This window comes from Triturus cristatus, chromosome 8 (assembly GCF_964204655.1).
Source record: "Triturus cristatus chromosome 8, aTriCri1.1, whole genome shotgun sequence".
Lineage (NCBI taxonomy): Eukaryota > Metazoa > Chordata > Amphibia > Caudata > Salamandridae > Triturus > Triturus cristatus.
The window spans coordinates 106,470,040-106,490,900 of record NC_140591.1 but is presented as its reverse complement, the minus strand read 5'-3'; the positions used below and the strand labels follow the sequence as shown (position 1 = coordinate 106,490,900).

General features: G+C 48.0%; 1 protein-coding gene across 8 annotated transcripts in view; it reads right to left on the bottom strand.

Annotated features, from left to right (window-relative positions):
• Window positions 1–20,861, bottom strand: part of POU2F1 (POU class 2 homeobox 1) — a 668,152-nt gene that overhangs the window by 234,109 nt on the left and 413,182 nt on the right. For all 8 annotated transcript variants that reach the window (XM_085621115.1, XM_085621114.1, XM_085621116.1 and 5 more), the window contains one exon: window positions 12,007–12,133. In XM_085621115.1, the coding sequence (XP_085477241.1) occupies window positions 12,007–12,133 (127 nt within the window). The remainder of the gene's footprint in view (window positions 1–12,006; window positions 12,134–20,861) is intronic.

Genomic DNA, 20,861 nt, shown 5'->3' with positions numbered 1-20,861 from the left:
CTTTATCGCCGAACAGGTGACTATCATCAAAGGGCATGTCCATCAACGTGTTCTGGACATCCCCAGAAATGCCAGTCGTCCTCAGTCAGGCGTGACGGCATAGCGCCACTGTTGTTGAAATCGCCCTGCCCAGTGAGTGTCAAGACCACAACGGATAGTAAACTTGGCTGCGTTTCTCCCCTCAGCAATAGCTTGGGAGAGTATCGTCCGAGCCTCCACCGGACACTGAGGCAACACTTGCACAACCGTATCCCACACAGAATGGGAATAACGGCCCAAGAGACATGCGGTGTTCACAGACCACAGGCCTGAAATGGCGGAAGAAAACATTTTCTTCCCAAACTGCTCCAGTTTCTTGGATTCCCTGTCTGGAGGTACGGAAGGGAAAGCGCACGGGGCTGCAGAGGCTTGGACAACCAAGCTTTCGGGGATGGGGTGTTGGGAGAGGAAAGCGGGGTCACCCGGGGCCGGGCAATGGAGTCGGGCCACGTTCTAGACCACAGGAGCCCCTGTGTTGGGCCTGGACCCGGTGCCCAAAAGAACATCTGAGCATGTATCGTTAAAGGGCAGCAGCTGCTCCGTAGAAGCAGGCCGAAGCAACTCTGTCAGGAGGTTAGTCCTGACGGCCACAGTAGGGAGCTCGAGGTGGAGAGCCTCGGCTGCCCTACGCAAGACCATAGAATATGAACCACCCTCCGCCATAGCCACAGTAGAAGGAGACAGTGCGCCAGGTTCTGGAGCATAATCCTGGTCACCTGCATTCCCCGGATCCTCATCCCAGTCCGGGTCTAACTCGCATTGAGCTGCGAGAGGGTCCTCAGACCCCTCCCAGTCCTCCCCTTCCCAGCCTGCTGAACAGACGGAACATATGGACGTCGGTGGATATAAGGATAGATGTTCCAAAACGGCATCGTAATCGGCGTTGGTAGACCTCCTTCCGGCACCGGCTCCAAGCCAGGGAGGAAACTGGGGACGGCATTGGCCAGGGCTGCGGCCGGCGCCAATGCTGGTAGATGTCGTACAGGGCCAACCGGCATGGACGGGGATCCAGGCCTGGGTCCACAGGGGGTCTAAAGGCGTCACCGGCGACGTCGGGACCGGAGCCGGCGACGTCAAAGAACGAGGTCCCCCAGCCGTGCCCGCTGAGCCCGAAGGCGCACCGGCAGGGCCGGACGGTCCGAAGACACGCGCCATGGCTGACAGGAACTCCTGCAGCTGGGCTGAAGTCGCCGACGGACCCGGAAAGGTCGGGTAAGCCATCGGCAACTGCGTAGGCTCCGTTGGAGCCGCAGGGGCGGCGCCACCTGCACCCTTAGCCGCGTTGTGCGACCAGCTAGGGGAAGGCGAAGAGCGATGACGCTTCTTGTGTTTCGCCTTACCTGACTCACAGTGCAAAGACTTTGAATAATGGTGATGGCTCTGCGGCCGGTCCCTCAACCTCCCACGGGACCTAGACCATGAACAGCGCGGTGCCGACTCCCAGGCCTCCAGACACTTTCGGGACCGCTCCCGCAAAGTTTTCAGAGCCATGGCCCGGCAGTGGGGGCACAACCCAGACTCTTGGTCGCGCCCCAGGCAGTAGAGACACTCACGGTGCGGGTCCATCACGACATTGTGCGGGGACAGGCCGCGCAGGACTTAAAACCGGGCATCCCTATGCACCTGTAGAGTGATATATATGTGAAAACCGAGACAAAAAGTCCCAAAAACTGAGTCAAAAAATGACTGGGGGTATCGCTATCTCCGGATCTGCGCTTGCTGGCGCGGAAAAAGAAAACTGACGTCAGCGGCTAAGTAGATCCAGCGACGTCATCTCTGCGACTACGACGCCAGAGACGTACGCGGAGCTGTACGACGACGCCTACCGATGCGCAGGGGGTTACTGCTGACGAAAAGCTTTCCAGATCCAGTCTGACGCCTGGGGATAGTCTAGGGTATGGAATCTATCACTAACGTGTCTCTTTCAGATATCTGCTATTGAGGAGGTTTGCTGGACTGTTTTCCATGTCCACACGTCGGACAACATGGTGTGGACGCCAGTGCCTATCAAGAGACAAATATACAAGTTGTCTGACCATGTGCAGGCCAGCATCAAGGCTGAGGTTGCCAAGATGTTGGAGTTGGGGGTGACGAGCCCTCTAGTAGTCCATGCTTCAGCACAAATGGTACTGGTGCCCAAGGCCAATCTCAAAGGAGAAAAGCCGGAGATGAGTTTCCTTGTGGACTACAGGGGCCTCAAAGCAGCCACTAAGACAGACGCACATCCCACTCGAAGGGCTGAGGAGCTCACCGATAGGCTGGGGGCAGCTAAATATGTAAGAACCTTTGACCTGACACCAAGCTATCCTCACCCATGAGCTAAGGAAAGGTCTGCGTTTTCTACACATGAAGACCACTTTCAATTTAAAGTGATACCCTTTGGGTTAAAAACATGCACCTGCCACCTTCTAGAGTACTTTCAGGTCTAGAAAGTTTCAGTGCAGCTTATCTTGATGCTATAGCTGTATTTAGTTCCACCATGGAGGATCACCTGGTTCACCTCAAGGAAGTGCTTCAGGCCCTGCAGGAAACAGGCCTGAATATCAAGGCAAGCAAAGGCCAATGGCAAGGCTCTGCTGTGAATTAAGGCCACCACGTTGTTGGAGGCCATGCACAACCTCTTCACCCCAAGATCCAGGCAATTCTGGCTTGGAAGCTCCTAAGACTTAGACCCAAATCAGAGCTTATCTTGACCTGATTGGGTACTTTAGGACATTTGTGAAGGGTTAGGGTACGATAGTGGCACCACTAACTGAACTTACCTCCAAGAAACAATGACTACCATCATCACCTTTGCAAACACCCTGGAGGCCGATGGGAGGGCAAAGGGCACACCTGAACTGAAAATTTTGTTTTTCTCCCACAAACAGTAGGAATCACCTATGGGACTGCAGGTCTGGCAAAAAGAACAAGAAGTCCTGCTGGTCCAAGGATAAAATCACTTTGACAGGGATGGAGGCATGTTCTGCCATAGTCTGAGTGAAAAAGTAAGGAAGCGTAGGAGGAAGGGCGGGAAGGGGGTAATGGAAAGGGAATGAAGTAACTATGACTGCCAACCTGTAACACCCACTGGTCTGAGATAACCACATGCAAGCCTCAAAAGCTCTACTCGCCCACTCGCAATTGCGAGCAAACCTTTATCACGTCGAGCTATTTTTAGCACCTACCAGTTCCATCTGGTGAGTAAAATTAGGCTGGAAAGGAACAGGTGTTGTGTTCATTCAGAAAGTGAATGAGCGATATACAATTAAATCTTGTTTTGTATGTTGACACATTTGCTGTCTGTTCAAGGAAAGAGGTCAAATGTCAGTTTGTCTTTTAACTAGCTGCTGCATGGAAAATGAGGTTTATTTTTCTCTCTTATTAGAGTTAGAGGTTTTTGTCAAATGAGCTTTCTGAAGAGGTCAGTTATTTTTCCCTAACCAATACCATTTAAATAAAATAGCCTGTAAATTAATATTACAAATATTTTAAAATATATCAGGAATTAGAAAAGCAATTTTGTTTGTAATTAAGAAGTCAACGCAACAAAGAGTAAACTGGAGCAAAACAAACCAGAACACTTTACTTGGTGATGTGCAAATGACACATATTTGCAGAAAGGAAATGCTACTTACCAGTATGCATCTGTTCTTGGCATGTAGAGCTGCAGAGTTGTACACTGTGCATAGATCGCCGTCTGGTGTTGGGCTCGGATGCTTGCACCTTGTAGTGTTGGAAGAGTCTTTTGTAGTCACGAGATAGTTGACTCCTCCCTTGGACGATAGTGCGCATGGGCATTGACTCCATCCTCAGATTGTTTTTCGCCATAATGGGAAATGATGGAGTTAGTAAGAAATAAAGAGATGTCCATGTGAATGTATCCAATTAAGATAATACTGGAACAGATACAGGTTCCGGGGAGGCGGGTGGGCGTGTACAACTCAACATGCCAAGAACAGATGCATACTGGTAAGTAGCATTTTCCATTTGAGGCACATGAGCTGCAGATTGTACACTGTGCATAGACTGTACAGCAGTGTCTTCCTTAGCGGTGGTCACCTGTATCTGTTGCAGTGGTTTGATAAAGTGTTTTAAGAACAGCTTGGCCTACAGAAGCCTGTTGCTTAGCCTGCACGTCAACAAAATAGTGTTTGGTGAAGGTGTGTGATGTAGAGCATGTTGCTGCTTTACAGATGTCATCTACGGGAATGTTCCCTAAAAATGCCATGGAAGCTCCTAGTTTGCATGTTGAGTGCACCCTAGCGGGAATTGTTAATGTGCGTTTAGCCTTTTGGTAGCATATTTGAATGCATTTGACTATCCACCTACCGATCCCAGCTTTGGAGATGGGGTTACCTTTATGAGGTGGTGAGAAGGCTACAAACAGTTGTTTTGTCTTTCTAAAGGGCTTAGTCCTGGCAATGTAATAAAGTAGGGGTCTTTTGACGTCCAGTGTGTGAAGAGCTCTCTCTGCTACAGAGTATGGGTTTTGGAAAAACACTGGTAACTCCACTGATTGATTAAGGTGAAAAGCAGAGATTACTTTGGGAAGGAATTTTGGATTTATTCTAAGAACCACCTTGTTACGATGTATTTGTAAGAAAGGTTCTTGTATGGTTAATGCCTGGATCTCACTTACCCTCCTGAGAGGTAATTCCCAAAAGGAAAGCTACTTTCCATGTGAGGAACTGCAGTTCACATTTGTGTAGAGGTTCAAATGGGGGACCCATGAGCCTGGTAAGAACAATGTTTAAATTCCACACTGGAGAGGGTGGCAGTCTGAGGGGGGAATTATCCTTTTAAGTGTTGTCTAGTTTTGTAAATAAGCGGCAAGTGCTGCTAGATGTAATCATATGGATGGATATGCTAGATTACACCTTTGTAAGTGTAGCAGATAGCAAATGATGTCCTGGATTGAGGCATCCAGAGGATCGATTTTATTGTTATTGCAGTAGATGAAAAATCTTTTCCATTTTGCTGCATAGCAAGCTCTAGTAGTAGGGTGTCTGGCTTCTTTAATGATGTTCATACAGTCCGGTAAGATGTTAAGGTAACCGAACTCTAGGACTTCAAGAGCCAGATCGCTAGATTCAGTTGTTCTGGATCGGGTGCCTTATCTCTCCATGGTTCTGCGTTAGCAGCGTTGGGGAGGGACGTAGTTTTTGGTGTGGAACTACTGAAAGTTCTAGGAGGGTTGTGAACCACGGCTGCCGTGCCCATGTGGGAGCTACTAGGATCATCTTGAGAGACTGTTGTCTGAGCTTGCGTACTACTAGGGGAATCAGTGGGAGTGGCGGAAAAGCGTACGCAAATCTGCCTGACCAGTTCATCCATATCGCATTGACTTTGGACAACGGGTGTGGAAACCTGGCGGCGAAGGTTGGGCATTTTGCATTTGCGTGTGTGGCGAACAGATCCTTGTCTGGTTGACCCCACATTTGAAAAAATAGTTGAAGAACTTGGGGATGAAGTTCCCATTCGTATATCTGCTGTGTCTGTCGACTTAGCAGATCCGCAATCTGATTGTGAACTCCTGGAAGGTGTTCTGCTAGAAGGCATATGTTTTGTGGAATGGCCCCATCTCCATATGCGCCAGTTGAGAGAGCTGCAAAGAATGTGTGCCTCCTTGTTTTTGTATGTAATACATGGCTGTCATATTGTCCGTCAGGACTAGGACAGTCTTGTGGTGTAGATGTACATGGAATGATTTTAATGCTAGAAATATTGCCATTAATTCCAGGTGATTGATGTGGAGCACTTTTTGTTGAGTGGTCCACTTGCCTTGAATTGTGTGGTTTAGGAGATGTGCTCCCCAGCCGGTGAGTGATGCGTCTGCTGTTAGCACGATCTGTGGAACTGGCTCTAGGAACGGCCGCACTTTGGAAAGGTTTCGTGTGTTCCACAACTGCAGAGAGCGATGTGTGCGGCTGTCCACCAACACCAGATCTGTAAGTTGTCCTTGAGCCTGGTTCCACAGACGTGCTAGGCATTCTTGTAAGGGGTGCATCTGAAGTCTTGCGTAAGGTACGATGAAAAAGCAAGAGGCCATCATTCCTATCAGTTGCATGAATACTCTTGCTGGGAGGGAATGTTGTGGCTGAAATTTGGTGATTAGGGTTTGTATACTGGCTATCTAGGCTGGATTGGGATATGCCAGCGCTGTGGAGGTATTTAATGTAGCCCCTAGATACTGATGTATGTGGGAGGGATGTAGATGTGAATTGGTGTAGTTTACTGTGAATTCCAAGTTGTGTAGTAGCTGGATGGTTTGAGGAGTGTGATGAACACACTGGTTGTATGACTTGGCTTTTATCAGCCGGTCGTCGAGGTATGGAAAGACATGGATTTGTTGTCTTCTTAAGTGTGCTGCTACAACTGCAAGGCACTTTGTGAACACCCTGGGTGCGGTGGTCACCCCGAATGGAAGGACTTTTGACTGATAGTGTTGTCCGTCCACTATGAATCTTCGGTATTTCCTGTGAGCAGGGTGTATGGGAATGTGGAAGTAGACGTCCTTGAGATCTAGTGTGGCAAGGAAGTTGCCTTGTTGAAGTAGTGGGAGGACCTGTTGAAGAGTGATCATATGAAAATGATCTGACTATATGTAGAGATTGAGCGGTCTGAGGTCGGGTATTGGCCTTAGGGTGCCGTATTTTTGGGGGATTGGGAAGTACAGCGAGTAAACCCGTGTTCCTTGATGATGTAAGGGAACTAGTTCTATTGCTTGCTTTTGAAGCAGTGAGAGAACCTCCGGTTTTAAAACTGAGATGTTCTGTGAACATTGGACGCTGTTTGGATGGTATGGATGGTAGGGGTTGCTGTAAGTTCCAGGCAGTAACCATACTGGATAATTTGTCTTACCCACTTGCCTGTGGTGATGGAAGTCCACACAAGTAGGAACTGTGAGTCTCCCTTCGACTGGAGTGGAATGGTCTGGAGGGAGTGGAGGGAAGTCACTGCTTATTAGTGGGGGAGGTGCGAGTGTTGTGGTTACCTCGGCCTCTCCCTTTGTTATTTCCTCTGTATTCGCCTCTAAAATATCCCCTGTTGGGGGATGTTTGTGTGGTGTTCTTGTAGGAAGAAGAGGCAGTGTCTGCTCCGATGTTTTTGGATGCTCCTCTATAGAAGGAGCGACGGAAGGAACCACGTGTGGATGGAGACTGTAATGCCCCCATGGATTTAGCAGTCTCCATGTCCTTTTTCATTTTTGTCTAGAGTGGTGTCTACCGCCGGTCCAAAAAGTTGTTCTTGATTGAACGGTTGATTGAACGGTTGATTGAGGATAGTTGTTTATACCTCCTGTTTGAAGCCAGAGATGCGTAACCAGGCATGTCGTCTCAGTAACACGCTAGTGTTAATGGACCTAAAGGCGGTGTCACCTGCGTCAGGGGCACACTTGATTGATGCATTAGTTATTAATAAGCCCTCCTGAATTAAATCATTGGCCTTGGTCTTATATTGATCAGGTAAATGTTGCAATAGGGTTTCCAGTTGGTCATAGTGAGCCCTATCGTACCTAGCCAAGTAATGCCTGTGTGTTGGCTATCCGCCAGTGATTAGCTGCTTGGGCAGCAACTCTTGCCGGAAGCATCTAACAACTTAGATTCTTTATCCGGAGGTGGCGCATACCCGGAGGTCTGAGAGTTGCCACATTTCCTAGCATTAGTTACCACTAGTGAATCTAAAGGTAGTTGACCCTTGATGTAGGTGGGATCATTGGGAGCAGGTTTATATTTTTTGTCAATCCTGGGATTGAGAATTCTAGCCCTAACAGGATCCTTGAATATGTCGGGGGCATGTTTAATGACACCTTTTAACATTGGCATGGTTTGTACAGTCTTTTGTGACTGTTCAAAGGTGTCTAGTAGAAAGTCCTCGTCTGCGGGGTCAGAATGCATCTGAACGCCATGGTACAGAGCAGCTCTATTTACAAGCTGACCAAAGCCAATATTGTCATCTGGGGGAGATGGCTTTGTTGGATATGCATGGGAATCAGGGAGGTCTGGAGAATCTACTGGGTCATCATAATCGTCCCAATCGTCCTGTGGTATGTATGTGTCGTCATCAGGGTCAGTGAACGGGTCATTGTTGCCTCCCCCCATCCCCTAAATTATCCTCAACCTGTGGTAGTGGTAGTATAGGAGAATGTGGAGGAGAGACAATCTTAGGAGGAAGAACAGGAGAAGAGAGTGGTATAGGTGAAGTGGCACAGTCCTTTCTCTTCACAGGTACTACAGGAATGCCTGGTGTGTCCAGTTTCCTCTTCTTGGGTGGAACAGTAGCCACATGTCCTGTTTTGGGGTCTATGTGGAGTTTTTTGTTTGGGATCGATAGGATCCGGCCGAAAAAGTTCTTCCTCTTCGGTAACCGCTTTCAGCGCCGATTTCTTCGGGTCCGAGCGAGGCTTGGATTTCTGCTCCGGGGCCCTGGGAGGTGGGTTTGGGGTCCTTCAGCTTGGATGTGGAGGCGGAAATCTTTTTCGGTTCCGAATGTTTTGGTTTAGGATCCGATTTTCTTTTGGCTTTGAGGTGTTCGGTGGCGATGTTTTTTTGAGAGTAGGCTGTATGCCTGGCTTCGGTGCCGATGGTGCCTGCGAAACACTGAGATGCGGTTTGCTCGGTCCCGAGCTGCCGGAAGGCTTGTCCCTTATCTTCGGAGTTGGGCCTGGGAGTCGGGGCTTCTGACGCTTGTTTTCGGTCGCGACTGGGGCCAGCAGGCAAAGTCTTGACCAGGGCCTTCTTTTTTTCAGGTGGGGTTTGGGGTAGGGGCAATTGTACTCACTCGTTGACCAGGAGTGATGTGGTCGTCTGAGTCTGAGTCGTCTGCTTCGGACACGATTTCCAGGTCTACAGAATCCTCCTCCGGAACATCGGGCCTTCATTGAAGATGTCCACCAGTACCAGAGCTAGCCGCTGCGCCATCATGTGTCGTCGGGCCCGGCGATCACGGATGGTCTTTTTGGATCGAAAAGAGGCGCAGGCCTGGCAATTGTTCTCGTCGTGCTCGGGCGAGAGACACAGATTACAGACCTTGTGGTGATCACTGTGTGGGAATTTAGCTCCACACTGGGGGCATTTTTTAAATGGAGTCCTTTCCATGAGCTGTAGGCCCGAACAGCGTCGATAGGCCCAGCGGCCCGCATCGATGACCGGAAGAGAGTAGTTGAGGTGCGCGTCGAAGAACACGCGATAGAAAACAATACCGTCGAGTTTTAGATAGTTTGGGCGTCAAAAAGATTTGGCGAATATGGTGCTGAACTGGAGCACAGAAGTTACATCCGAACCCGATGGCGGAAGAAAACAATATGAGGATGGAGTTGATGCCCATGCGCACTATCGTCCAAGGGAGGAGTCACCTATCTCGTGACTACAAAAGACAATTCCAAAACAACAAGGTGCAAGCATCCGAGCCCAACACCAGATGGCGATCTATGCACAGTGTACAATCTGCAGCTCATATGCCTCGAACCTCTATTTCCAAACATTGTTTGCACACTATATAGTTTTATCAGTAAAGCCACATGTCAATGGGAAGGTTTGTGGTCATTTCAATGTAAAATCTACTGATTACAAATGAGTGTGCGCTACCAGCTCATCCTTTAGCTATGTACTTATTAAGTTTTTTAACATGTTTTGAGAAACATTGGATAGATTTGCATTATATATGGAAAAAAATTTACTCTATCAAACCAAACAAAACAGTTTTTTGTACAGGAGACATGCTGAACTCACATATTTGAAGGTGCTCTCCTATGTGAGAATGAAGAAAATAGCAGCTCAATGAATTAAAATATTTCCCCACGCTCACTCATTTGAAACCAGTCTACGGGTCAGGAGCATTACAAATAGGTCAAGTAGAATATTTAAGTCACTAAACTTGCAAGTCTAGTAAAAGTTAAGAAGGCTGGGTCACTAGCAGCAGGCCTGAGGTGCCTAGCAATGGGGGGGGGGGGGGGGGGAGAGCAGTTGGCTTACTGGTGGCACTGAACAAGGCTTAGAGCATGGCTTGGAGATTTAAGGACCAGGCTGCAAAATTTCACAAAGCAGATTAGCCTCAGTTTCCACTGTTGGAAACTGCAGTTTTAACACTTAAGCTGCCCTACGCATCATAACAGAAAAGGAAATGCTTTACTCAGCGGAGGCCCAAATGAAGAGTCTAATTCAGTGTCCGGTGAAGTGTCAAGGCAACTAGCAGTGTAGTGAGAGAGTAACAAATGATCTGCCTCCTCCTCATCATCATTATTATTATTTCCTCATTTCATGTGGAACACTTTACAGACGTCTACAAGATCTGAGTCTGAGCTTGAGGCACAGAAAACAGTGGTGCAGACACTGCAGGGGAGTCCTTAAACACCAAGGCCTAATCAGATTTCTCCCTCCAGCTTCAGGAATGTCAAGAATACACTTTTACTGTCTTAGAAAACTTTTCTCCATCTTCTGCAAAAGACCAGACCGAAGATATCGAAAATGGAACCAACAAGCCTCTATTAATCTAGTTACATTCATGCACACCTAGCATCTACCAAACAGGCCATTTACACATAGACCAAACATACATTTGGGGTTTCAGCGCTAGGATGTGATTTAGCGCAAAGAAGCATAATTTACATGAGGAGGCCAGTAGCCTCCATTCCGGCAACACAGATGAAAAGGTCCGATCACTATTGTGAATTAGCGAAACATGGTACACTGCCACCATCACTCTATGTACTAAGCCAATGGCTGGGACAGCAGTCTATTGTCAGTATAAAGAAGGCACATTTGATGAGACCCTCCAGGCCACAGGACAGGTCCACGACCTCACTCATGTCAAGATTCATGTGAGGCTAAGGCCAAAAATCAAAGATCAGGTCACCCGATTCATAGTTGGGCACTCAGGATAGGGGAACACAACTATACTTCATACAGGTGACAATCCCATCCCAATACATTTGAGGCTCAGAAAGTTGCTGTAGAATACTTTCTTTTCTCCAGAGTGCTCTCTTCCAGAACGGAATGCAAGTGAGACGCTTTTGTAAAATGTTTTCCTTTATTAATTCACAAGATTTCAAAGCTTCTGTGTCAGCCTTCATCTTTATAACTCATTAACCAATTTAAGGAATACAATTATAGGGTAGGGTCAGCATCTTCTGACTAGCCTGCATAGACAAATGTGTTTTGGATATGAGGTACATCAAACAGAGAGACCATGATAGTAGTTCGCTGTGGAAATGTCAGTAATACCGATTGTGTTCCTCCTTGAATGTTTAAAGAACACCCCCCTCTTATTTTGGTAGTTACTTGAATAACTGGTTAATTCAAAAGAATACTTTCATGACTAAGAAGGTAGTAGAACTAGAGATGGGGATGATGTTAGCCGATGTTTGACAAACCACCTCCTCAAGGAGTCCAGTCTTCAAATCTCCTTTTCCAGAGAATTAATAGAAATTAAACTGACAGCACTGTATTTTTTCTTTGCTGCAGAGGTACACGACTGTATGGAAGAGTATTCACTTCTGAATATGAGTTGTGGCACTCTGATCTGATTTTTGTCTCAACATCTTTGATTGTCCTACTAAGAAAGGATTCAAGAAAGTGATCTTTATTGGCTCTAATATTAACTGAACTATGGGCAGAATAGATATTGCTTCATGTGTGGGCTTGGATTAGAACCATATGAATGGTGTTCATAGTGAAATGAGAATATAAGCAGTACATGGCTAATTATAAATCAGTATACACAAATCTATGAATACACTTACTACAATAAGCTCAGAACCTCAATACATATTTGTAACCACTATATCTAATTTGTCTCTTCTCAGCATAACATTGTGCATAGCACCAAAAGCCACACAACATGGCTGGTCACTTCAGTTCAATCTTCTCTATTATTTTTCCTTGAAGTTCTCGTATGCAATCTAGGTATGAAACTCCTTCTTACATGATGCAAGTCAATCAAATATTTACGGACCCATTGCTTGTAGCTGTCACATAACCAACTTACCCTGCTGCCCCTGCGGAGATTGCGAGATGATGAATTGAGCTGGCTGCAGGTTTGCGGTAGGATGCACCAACACAAACTGCTGTAAATTGAGATTCTGTTGCTGAAGATGCTGCAGCTGTTGTAAATCCTAAACAAAGGATTAAGTCTTTAATCTGAAGCAAAGACATTTACGTGGTTGCAAATAAAAGCATATTTAAACTAACATTTTCTAATACGCACTAATGACGGACAGTTTATCATCACAGACGCTCACTCGTATGCTTGCAGGGGAATATTTAAGCTTCTTTGCCAGCAAAATTTGTCAGAGCTATTTACAGGAAGTTCAATTAGAATGCATGTGGGCACAGTGACCCACAACATTGTGAATATACTCCATTGTTTCAAGTATGCACATAAGGATATCAATTTTTTTTAGGTATTCTGCAGCTCAGAACCTAAGTGGTTAGTACACCTGTAATATATTTACAAATCAGGATTTGCCCCCGTCCAGTTGATAGCTGTACAAGAACCATTCAATAGATCTGTCTACGTAACATCCAGGGAGCTGGTAACTGCAAACTGTCTGGACCCTGGTGTGCCCATTTTTTCCCCTGTATTTTTAGTGTTATTGTTGCCTTTTATTGTGCCTTCTCCGTCTTGTAGTGCCGTTTTCGAGCCCTGTAGTTAGTCATTTTACTGCCAGTTTCCTGCTCCCTTCCCACCACTGCTGCCCCTGCCGCCCCTCTCCCCTGCGGATTCTCACTACACCTCCCAGCTGCGCCTCCCTCCCCCTTCCCTATTTAATGGCGACCCGACCGCAACCAGCGCCAAAGACCTTGGATCTCCGACCGCTACGACTCAGCTGTCCTCCTCGCACTCAACCCAGGAAGAAACAACAACTTCCAGCTGTCTACGTCAAACACCACTGCCGCCAGACCTTCACCACCGTCCGCACACCAAAGCCACCGCCCAAGCGCCAACACCGCCGAAGCTCTGAGGTGCATCCTCATCAACGTGCGCTCCCTGCACAGACACACTGTAAAGATCTAGAACCTCCTCGACACCCTCTCGCCAGTCATCGCCTTCTTCACAGAAACCTGGACCAAATCTACCTCTGCCCCAGACATCGCCATCCCAGACGGACACAAGATCCAGAGGAAGGACCACACCAGCCGCCCAGGAGGAAGACTTGCCATCGTACACAAGAGCTCCCTCCAACTCACGACCTCTCACCTACCACTGAACACCTCCCTTTCCAGATCAAGACAACTCCCAGAATGACCCTAAGAGGCACCCTCGCCTACCGACCTCCCTGACCTCGAACTGCAATCGCCACCACCATCGCCGGCCTCATCTCACCCCACGCAATTGTCTCCATACTCATCGGAGACCTCAACTTCCGCCTTGACAACCTCAGCGACCCCAACTTTGCCACCCTCCTGGACAACCTCGCCAACCTCGGACTGAAACAACTTGTCGCCACCCCCACCCACAAGGCCGGACACACCCTCGACCCCATCTTCGCAGGAGGCAACAACATCCACTTCAGCCAAACAGGCAACCCCCATGGACGGACCACCACTGCGTACACTTCCACATCGACAAACCCGCGACACCCAAACTCGCACCCTGCCCACCACGAAGAAACTGGAGCAAAATCACTGAGGAGCAGCTCAAGTCCACCCTCAATCGTGATTCCCCCGCCACCTCGACCAACGCCAACCTCACAGCCAAAGAACTCCACAGATGGATCCTCAACTGCGCAGACGAGCTCGCACCCCAATGTAACCCCGACAGACAGCACCCCAGGAAGGCCACCTGGTTCCCCACCAACCTCCAAGAATCCAGACAAACCTGTGGACGTCTCGAGAACTGGAGAAACAGCAAATCCTCGGAAGACCAAACCACCTACAAGAACGCCATGACAGAATACAACTAACGCATCAGATCCACCGAAAGGACCATAATTCAGAACAAAATCCTCGCCAACGCCAGCAACTCCAAGGAACTCTTCAACGTCATCCAGGAATTCACCAAATGCCCCAGCGAAACCACGGACATCTCCCCCCTCCCAGGACCTCTGCAACAAGCTCGGCTCCTACTTCCATCTGAAGATAAAGGGCCTCTACGACAACTTCAACGACCAGACACCTGACCCCGAAACCACTCCATTCTCAAGCAACGCCAGCCAGCCCACCATCTCCTCCTGGCCCGGGTCACCACCGAAGACACTGCATTGACCATGAAAGGCATCCACTCAGGAGCCCCCCCGGAACTACGACGCACCATCAACACCACCTTCAAAACCGGCATCTTTCCAAAGGACTGGCAACACGCAGAAGTCAGACCCCTACTCAAGAAACCCTCAGCAGATCCCACGGACCCTTCCTCACCGAACCCACGGAAATCAGCTAGAGTACCCCAAGGCTCGCCGCTCAGCCCCACATTTTTCAACATGTACAGGGCCCCCCTCGCCACCATCGTCAGACAGCACTGACTCAGCATAGTATCCTACGCAGACGACACACAGCTCATCCTCTCCCTCACCAAGGACCCCCATCACCACCAAAAGGAAGGAAAGCCATTGCATCCTGGATGAGCAGCAGCTGCCTGAAGCACAACTCGGAGAAGAAAGAGGTCCTCGGACCCTCCTGCAATGCATGGGACAACTCCTGGTGGCCCACTGCCCTCAGCAGCCCCCCCCACCCCTACAGACCACGCCGGAAACCTCGAAATCGTTCTAGACTCCTCCCTCTCCAAGATCAGACAGGTCAACACAGTCACCGCCACCTGCTTCAACACCCTACGCATCCTACGAAAGACCTTCAAATGGATTCCCAACCCACCCCCCCCCCCCGCGAATCAATCAAGGAAGACCGTCACCCATGCACTCATAACCAGCAGACTGGACTACGGAAACACCCGCTATGCTGGGATCAACAAGTCTCTGCCTTCCAATCTACAAACCATAGAGAACACCGCAGCCAGACTCGTCCTCGGCATCCATTGATACAAACACATCACCCAGCACCTGCGTAACCTCCACTGGCTCCCCGTCGAGAAAAGAGTAATTTTCAAGATACTCACCCACGCCTACAAATGCGTCGACAACACCGTACCTCAATACCTCAACAACAGAATCTCCTTCTACGTACCCAAGAGGAACCCCCGATCCGCTGACCTCGCCGAATCCCCCATGCACCCGCAGAGCAAGAACGGGTGGAAGAACCTTCTCCTACATCGCAGCCAAGACCTGGAACTGGCTGCCGATCAACAACAGATGCACCCCCACCCTACACATCTTCAGGAAGACCCTCAAGACCTGGCTCTTCAACTGACCAGAGCTGCCCCCCCACATCCCTCCCAACGCCTAGAGACCCTAACAGGTAAGTAGCACGCTTATAATCACACAGATTGATTGATTGCTGAAAGTTAGGGACAATCAATAAAAGAAGAATGTCCTGGCAGTTAACACTAACCATTAATCAAAACTGAGCAATTCAGTTACTCCATGGAATGTCAATACAAGGTTTTTCAAATACAATGATTTACATTCCCCATATTATGAGAAAACAGGTATATTTCCTCTAAAGTCCATCCCAGTCTACATATCAGTAAACTAAGGGTTTTTATAGCAGAGTATTTATTAATGACAGCCTTTACTAGAACAGCAGCACAAGGACGTGACATCTGAACACCTAGCTGAACAGTGGGCATACAACTGATAGAAGTTAAGGTAAGAAGTTATTAGCATTATGTACTGCATAACTGATTATGAGGACTATGTATTGTATAATTTTAATTAATTCTACAATAAACTTCTGGCTGATCCCTAAGTTAAACATGAAGGACTGTTTCTGGTGGCACTTATCAAGTCCTATGATCCAGAAAAGGCCTTCAGCCATCTATCTTTTTTAAACATAATGTTCCTCTATTCTGAGGCAAACTTTGAGATTCTTTTCTTTATGGCCTGGGATGTCATGGTAGCAGTCGTCATTAGAAAATCAGACTCTTTCAGTAGTGTCCTGGAAGTGAGGGTGTGAAGCTTTTTGACCACATTCGAGGAGCGGCTTTTTCCCCCCCAAAAGTAATGGGCGATTATTGGTGTGAACAAGTCACTTTCCATGCATGCAGAAGCAAATGCAGAAGCTCCATACTGCGGGTAGGCTCTCACCTCCCACTTTTCCCCCTTTTTATTAGTATTTTCAAAAAGGAGAAAAAGACATACAAATAACGATAAATACAGACACATGTACAATGGCACCAAACATTGAGAATACATTAAAACACTCTAGCAGCAAATCATTGAAAAAGTTAGATTGGCATAAATATACTGGGACTAATACTGTGCCAAGCGTTTAGAGTTATTTATATTTATTTATAAGGCCCTCTGCATTACTTTTAAAATACTTATTTTCTCATCTCCATGTATTCTGGCTAATTTGCACACTTTTTACATTCTCTCCCGCCAACTTCGCTCTATGGGACAGAATCTTGTAGCCGTCTCCAAGGTGAGAAGGGTCCGTGCTGGAGGACGCTCCTTTCGTGCGTTGGCCTCGAAACTTTGGAATGCGCTCCCCATTTCCATACGCTGTATAAAGTCCTATCTGCCTTTCCGCAAAGCTGTGAAAACATTCCTCTTTCCTCCGTTATAAGCTGTCTTGTTTGTTATAAGCTGTGCAGTTTTCTGTTTTCAGCGCTGGGATACCCCTTTGCTAGGGCATCCGTGCGCTTTACAAGTCACCATAACATAACATACATACACAAACTAAAAGAGTACATGCCAAGCCAACCACTTATTGCAAACCCGCTCATACTGAACCTAGATAATGCCAAATGCTATCAAACCTCTTCAGTTAAATGATTTTTGCACAAGCATGTTCCAAAAAATTTACCTCTATCCATTTTACTTTGCCAATGGACCAGGAGCGGTAACCCTGTTGAATTCCAACATTGCAAAATCAATTACAGAGCAACAGATATTGCAATGAATATAAATCTGCGCCTAAATAATGTACATTATTGCAGCCCAGAATCTATCCTTTGACTATAGCCACCAATAATCCCAAACAAAATAGTCCAACTGAAAAGGCTTATTCAATAATGAGATTAGATACACCGGTTTGCTAAAATACATTAATATAGAGCAGGACACATTGCAATGGCATGAAGCCAATCCCTTTCTCCCTCCAAATGACAGCTGAAAAAAGCGATTACTAATGGAGGAGAAAAACTTGTGGGTATGGGGGTGATATAAAAGCCAGCGAGAGAAAAATTCCATACATCTAAAGAGCTTATAACTAAATTGTCTCAATGCTTCCCACTCGGACGCCAATCTGAACCTGGTTTTCTTTATTTTCTGGATAAGTTCAGTTAGCAGATCAACTTGACAACCATCTTGAATTGGTCTGTATTAGCTGCCAACACCTCTCATTTTATATTCAGACAGCATTTTTAAAATGGTGAAATCTCACCCTGGAAGGGATGGGATGCCTAATACACCTGTGATCATTTTTTTATTTTCATATAACTAACCATAACTTCTTTCCTACAATGTTATCTGCAATACCAAGTCGATCCCAAGACTTTCATCAAGTAATGTATTTGAAACTGGCAACTGCTCGAAAGCTCAGAAACGCCCAGTGGATCAATTCCTCAACAGAGATGTAAGCCAAAACCAGTACAATCTTTCAACAGAAGAAACTCGTGACAGTCTGGTATATTCAATTCTTTGAAAAGTTCATTATTACGCCAAAGTATCTCCTGAATCACTAAACATCTATTTTTTTTGGCAGGTACAATATTTTTCATGAACTCTAGTGTGGAAACCCCAGTATCTTACAGCATGGCGTAGACTAAACAATTATCAAAGGCTGGGACAGAAAGTGTATCATTTAAACAAGAGAAGGTGTCTGCCAGAGCCGCTAAGAAGTACGACTGCAGGTGAGGCAGAACAAGGCTACCACGCTCCTTATCTAATTGTAGCTTGGGGCAACTTAGCCCAAGCTGGTGATTAGTCCAAATAAGCTTACATAATAATGAATGAACCTCTGAAAACTTTTTCCTAGAAATTTTATTTGGGACATTCAAGAATTAAAAAATAAAAGTGGCAAAACTTGACATTTTAATTAAGGCCACTCTACTAATAATTTAAATAGGTGAGTATACCAATAATCTCAAACAAAATAGTCAAGGGTTTCAACTGAAAAGGCGTATTCAATAATGAGCTCAGATGCATCAGTTTGCTAAAATAAATTTATATAGAGCAGGACACATAGCAAAGACATGAAGCTAATCCCTTTCTCCCGGCAAATGACAGATGAAATAGCCCCACAATCAAGGTAAACTCTTTAACCTCATCTAGTAAATTGTGAATGCTGGACTTCTCTGCCCAAATCATTGGTGGATAGCTTCAGTTTATGAACTAAAAAATGAGCTCTACCATGAAGAAGTCAATGGAGTAAGAACAGAGGCAAACTTATTATTTGTTCCCTCAGTGTTGCTTGTATCAACCTTTGGAATTAAAGCACACGTTACTACTTGTGTAACGATATATCTGTAAGAGACATTAGTTAGTGATAGATCCCTTACCTTAGAATATCCCCAGGCGTCAGACTGGATCTGGAAAGTTTTTTGTAGTAGTACCCCAGCGTGTCAGTAGGTGGCGTTGTGCATCTCCACGTCCGTCGCTGGCGTTTTAAGTGCAGAGATGACGTCATGGAGACTACTTAGGCGCCACCCATGCACGCTGACGTCAGTTCTGTACACTACTTTCCGTGCCAGGAACGCAGAGCCTTTGTCCGGCAGCGAGTGGGCCTCGCTGCACACGTTTACCAAGGCTAACCAAGGCTCTCCCCACTGCAGAAAGAGACCTTTCACCACGTCAGAGTTCAGACGCCATTCATGATCCATCAAGCACCGGCGACTGAGTTTGTCCGCCCTGGCGTTCAGAGAACCTGCCAGGTGTTGAACCATCAAGGTGATGCCTTGATGTTCCAGCCATGTCCAGAGGCGCAGAGCCTCCCGACATAGGGTCCAGGACACCACCCGCCCTGTTTGGTGCAATACCACATGGCGGTGGTGTTGTCCGTGAACACCTGCACCACACTTCCCCGGACAGAGGGAAGGAATGCCTTCAGTGCAAGTTGGATCACCCGCAGCTCCAAAAGGTTGATATGGAGCCGGGACTCCGCCGGAGACGAGAGTCCTCTGACCTCCACCTCTCCCAAATGGCCTCCCCATCCCAGAAGGGATGCATCCGTCACCACTGTGTGCTCCGGTTGGGGAAGGGAGAGGGTTCTGCCACTGACCCAATCGTGATTCGTGACCCACCACTGCAATTGTCGTGCAGTGCCCTCCGAGATCTGGACATGATCGGACAGGTTGCCCTGATGCTGCATCCACTGGAACGTAAGGTCCCACCTACAGAGCCCGCATATGCCATCTGGAATGCATCACCAGCAGATGCATGAGGCCATCAGGCCCAGAAGCCGGAGGGTCATCCTGGACTCAAACCCAGGACAGAGGCTGAAAGATTGGAATGATAGCCTGAATATCCCGGACTCGTTGCTCGGGAGGATAAACCCGAAACAGCTTCGAATCCAGAACCGCTCCGATGAAGAGGAGCTTCTGAGAGGGACTCAGGTGCGACTTCGGCACGTTGATGGAGAACCCCAGCAGAATGCAGGAGGTCGTCTGGAGGTGGGAGACCACTGCCTGGAACTCCTGATATGCGTAGATGAGCTGGGACCACCGCCATCACTTTCGTGAACACTCGAGGGGCGCTGGTAAGGCCAAAGGGGAGGCACGGCAAACTGAAAATGCCCCTGGCCTACCATGAACCGCAGGTAACGCCGGTGGGCCGGCAGGACGGGGATGTGAAAATATGCGTCCTGCAAGTCCAACGCTACCATCCAGTCTCCAGGGTCGAGGGCAGCCAAGACCTGAGCCAGAGTCAACATTTTGAACTTCTCCTTCGGAGGAACGCGGTTGACTTTCCGGAGGTCCAAGATGGGACGCAGACCCCCTTTGTCCTTCTTGGGCACCAGAAAGTGGTGGGAACAACAACCACTCCCTACTTCCGGCCCAGGAACGCACTCAATGGCCCCCTTGGCCAAGAGGGCCGCAACTTCCTGCTGGAGAGTCGCCAAGTGTTCCCCCGACATGCGGTGGCACCGAGGTGGCATGGCTGGAGCGGTGGACAGAAAGGGAAGGGAGCAACCCTTGCGGATGATCTGCAACACCCACTTGTCTGATGTGATAGCGAGCCAGTGGGGAGGTGGATGGTGAATGGTGGCCACCCACCGGCATGGGGTGCTCCACAAAAGCTTGGATTAGGAAGGTTTGGAGGTGGAAACAGTGGAGGCGGACTGTCCCCACGCTGGTTCCCAGACCCGCCCCTGCGGAAACCGCGGCGAGGCTGGTTTTGCACAGGCTTGCTGAAGGAACGTACCTGAGCGCCCCTGCCTTGGCCACGAAAGGAAACGAAAACCAGGGATGGCTGGGCTCTTTGTGGAAAGACCCAAGGACTTGGCCGTGGCCCGGTGAGTCCTTAAAACGCTCCAGTGCACTGTTGGCCTTATCGGCATACAGGCGAGTGCCATCAAAGGGCATATCCATAAGCGTGCTCTGGACATCGGGCGAGATCCCAGTAGATCGCAACCAGGCGTGGCGACGCAGCCACAGTCGTAGAAATCGCCCTGCCCACGAGTCAGCGGTGTCCAAACCACACCGAATGGCAAACTTCGCCGCATCCTTACCCTCAGCAACCACCTGGGAAAGGACAGCCTGGACCTCCTCAGGACACTGAGGCAAACACTGAGCAACGGTATCCCACACCACGTTGGAATAGCAGCCCAATAAGCAGGCGGTGTTCA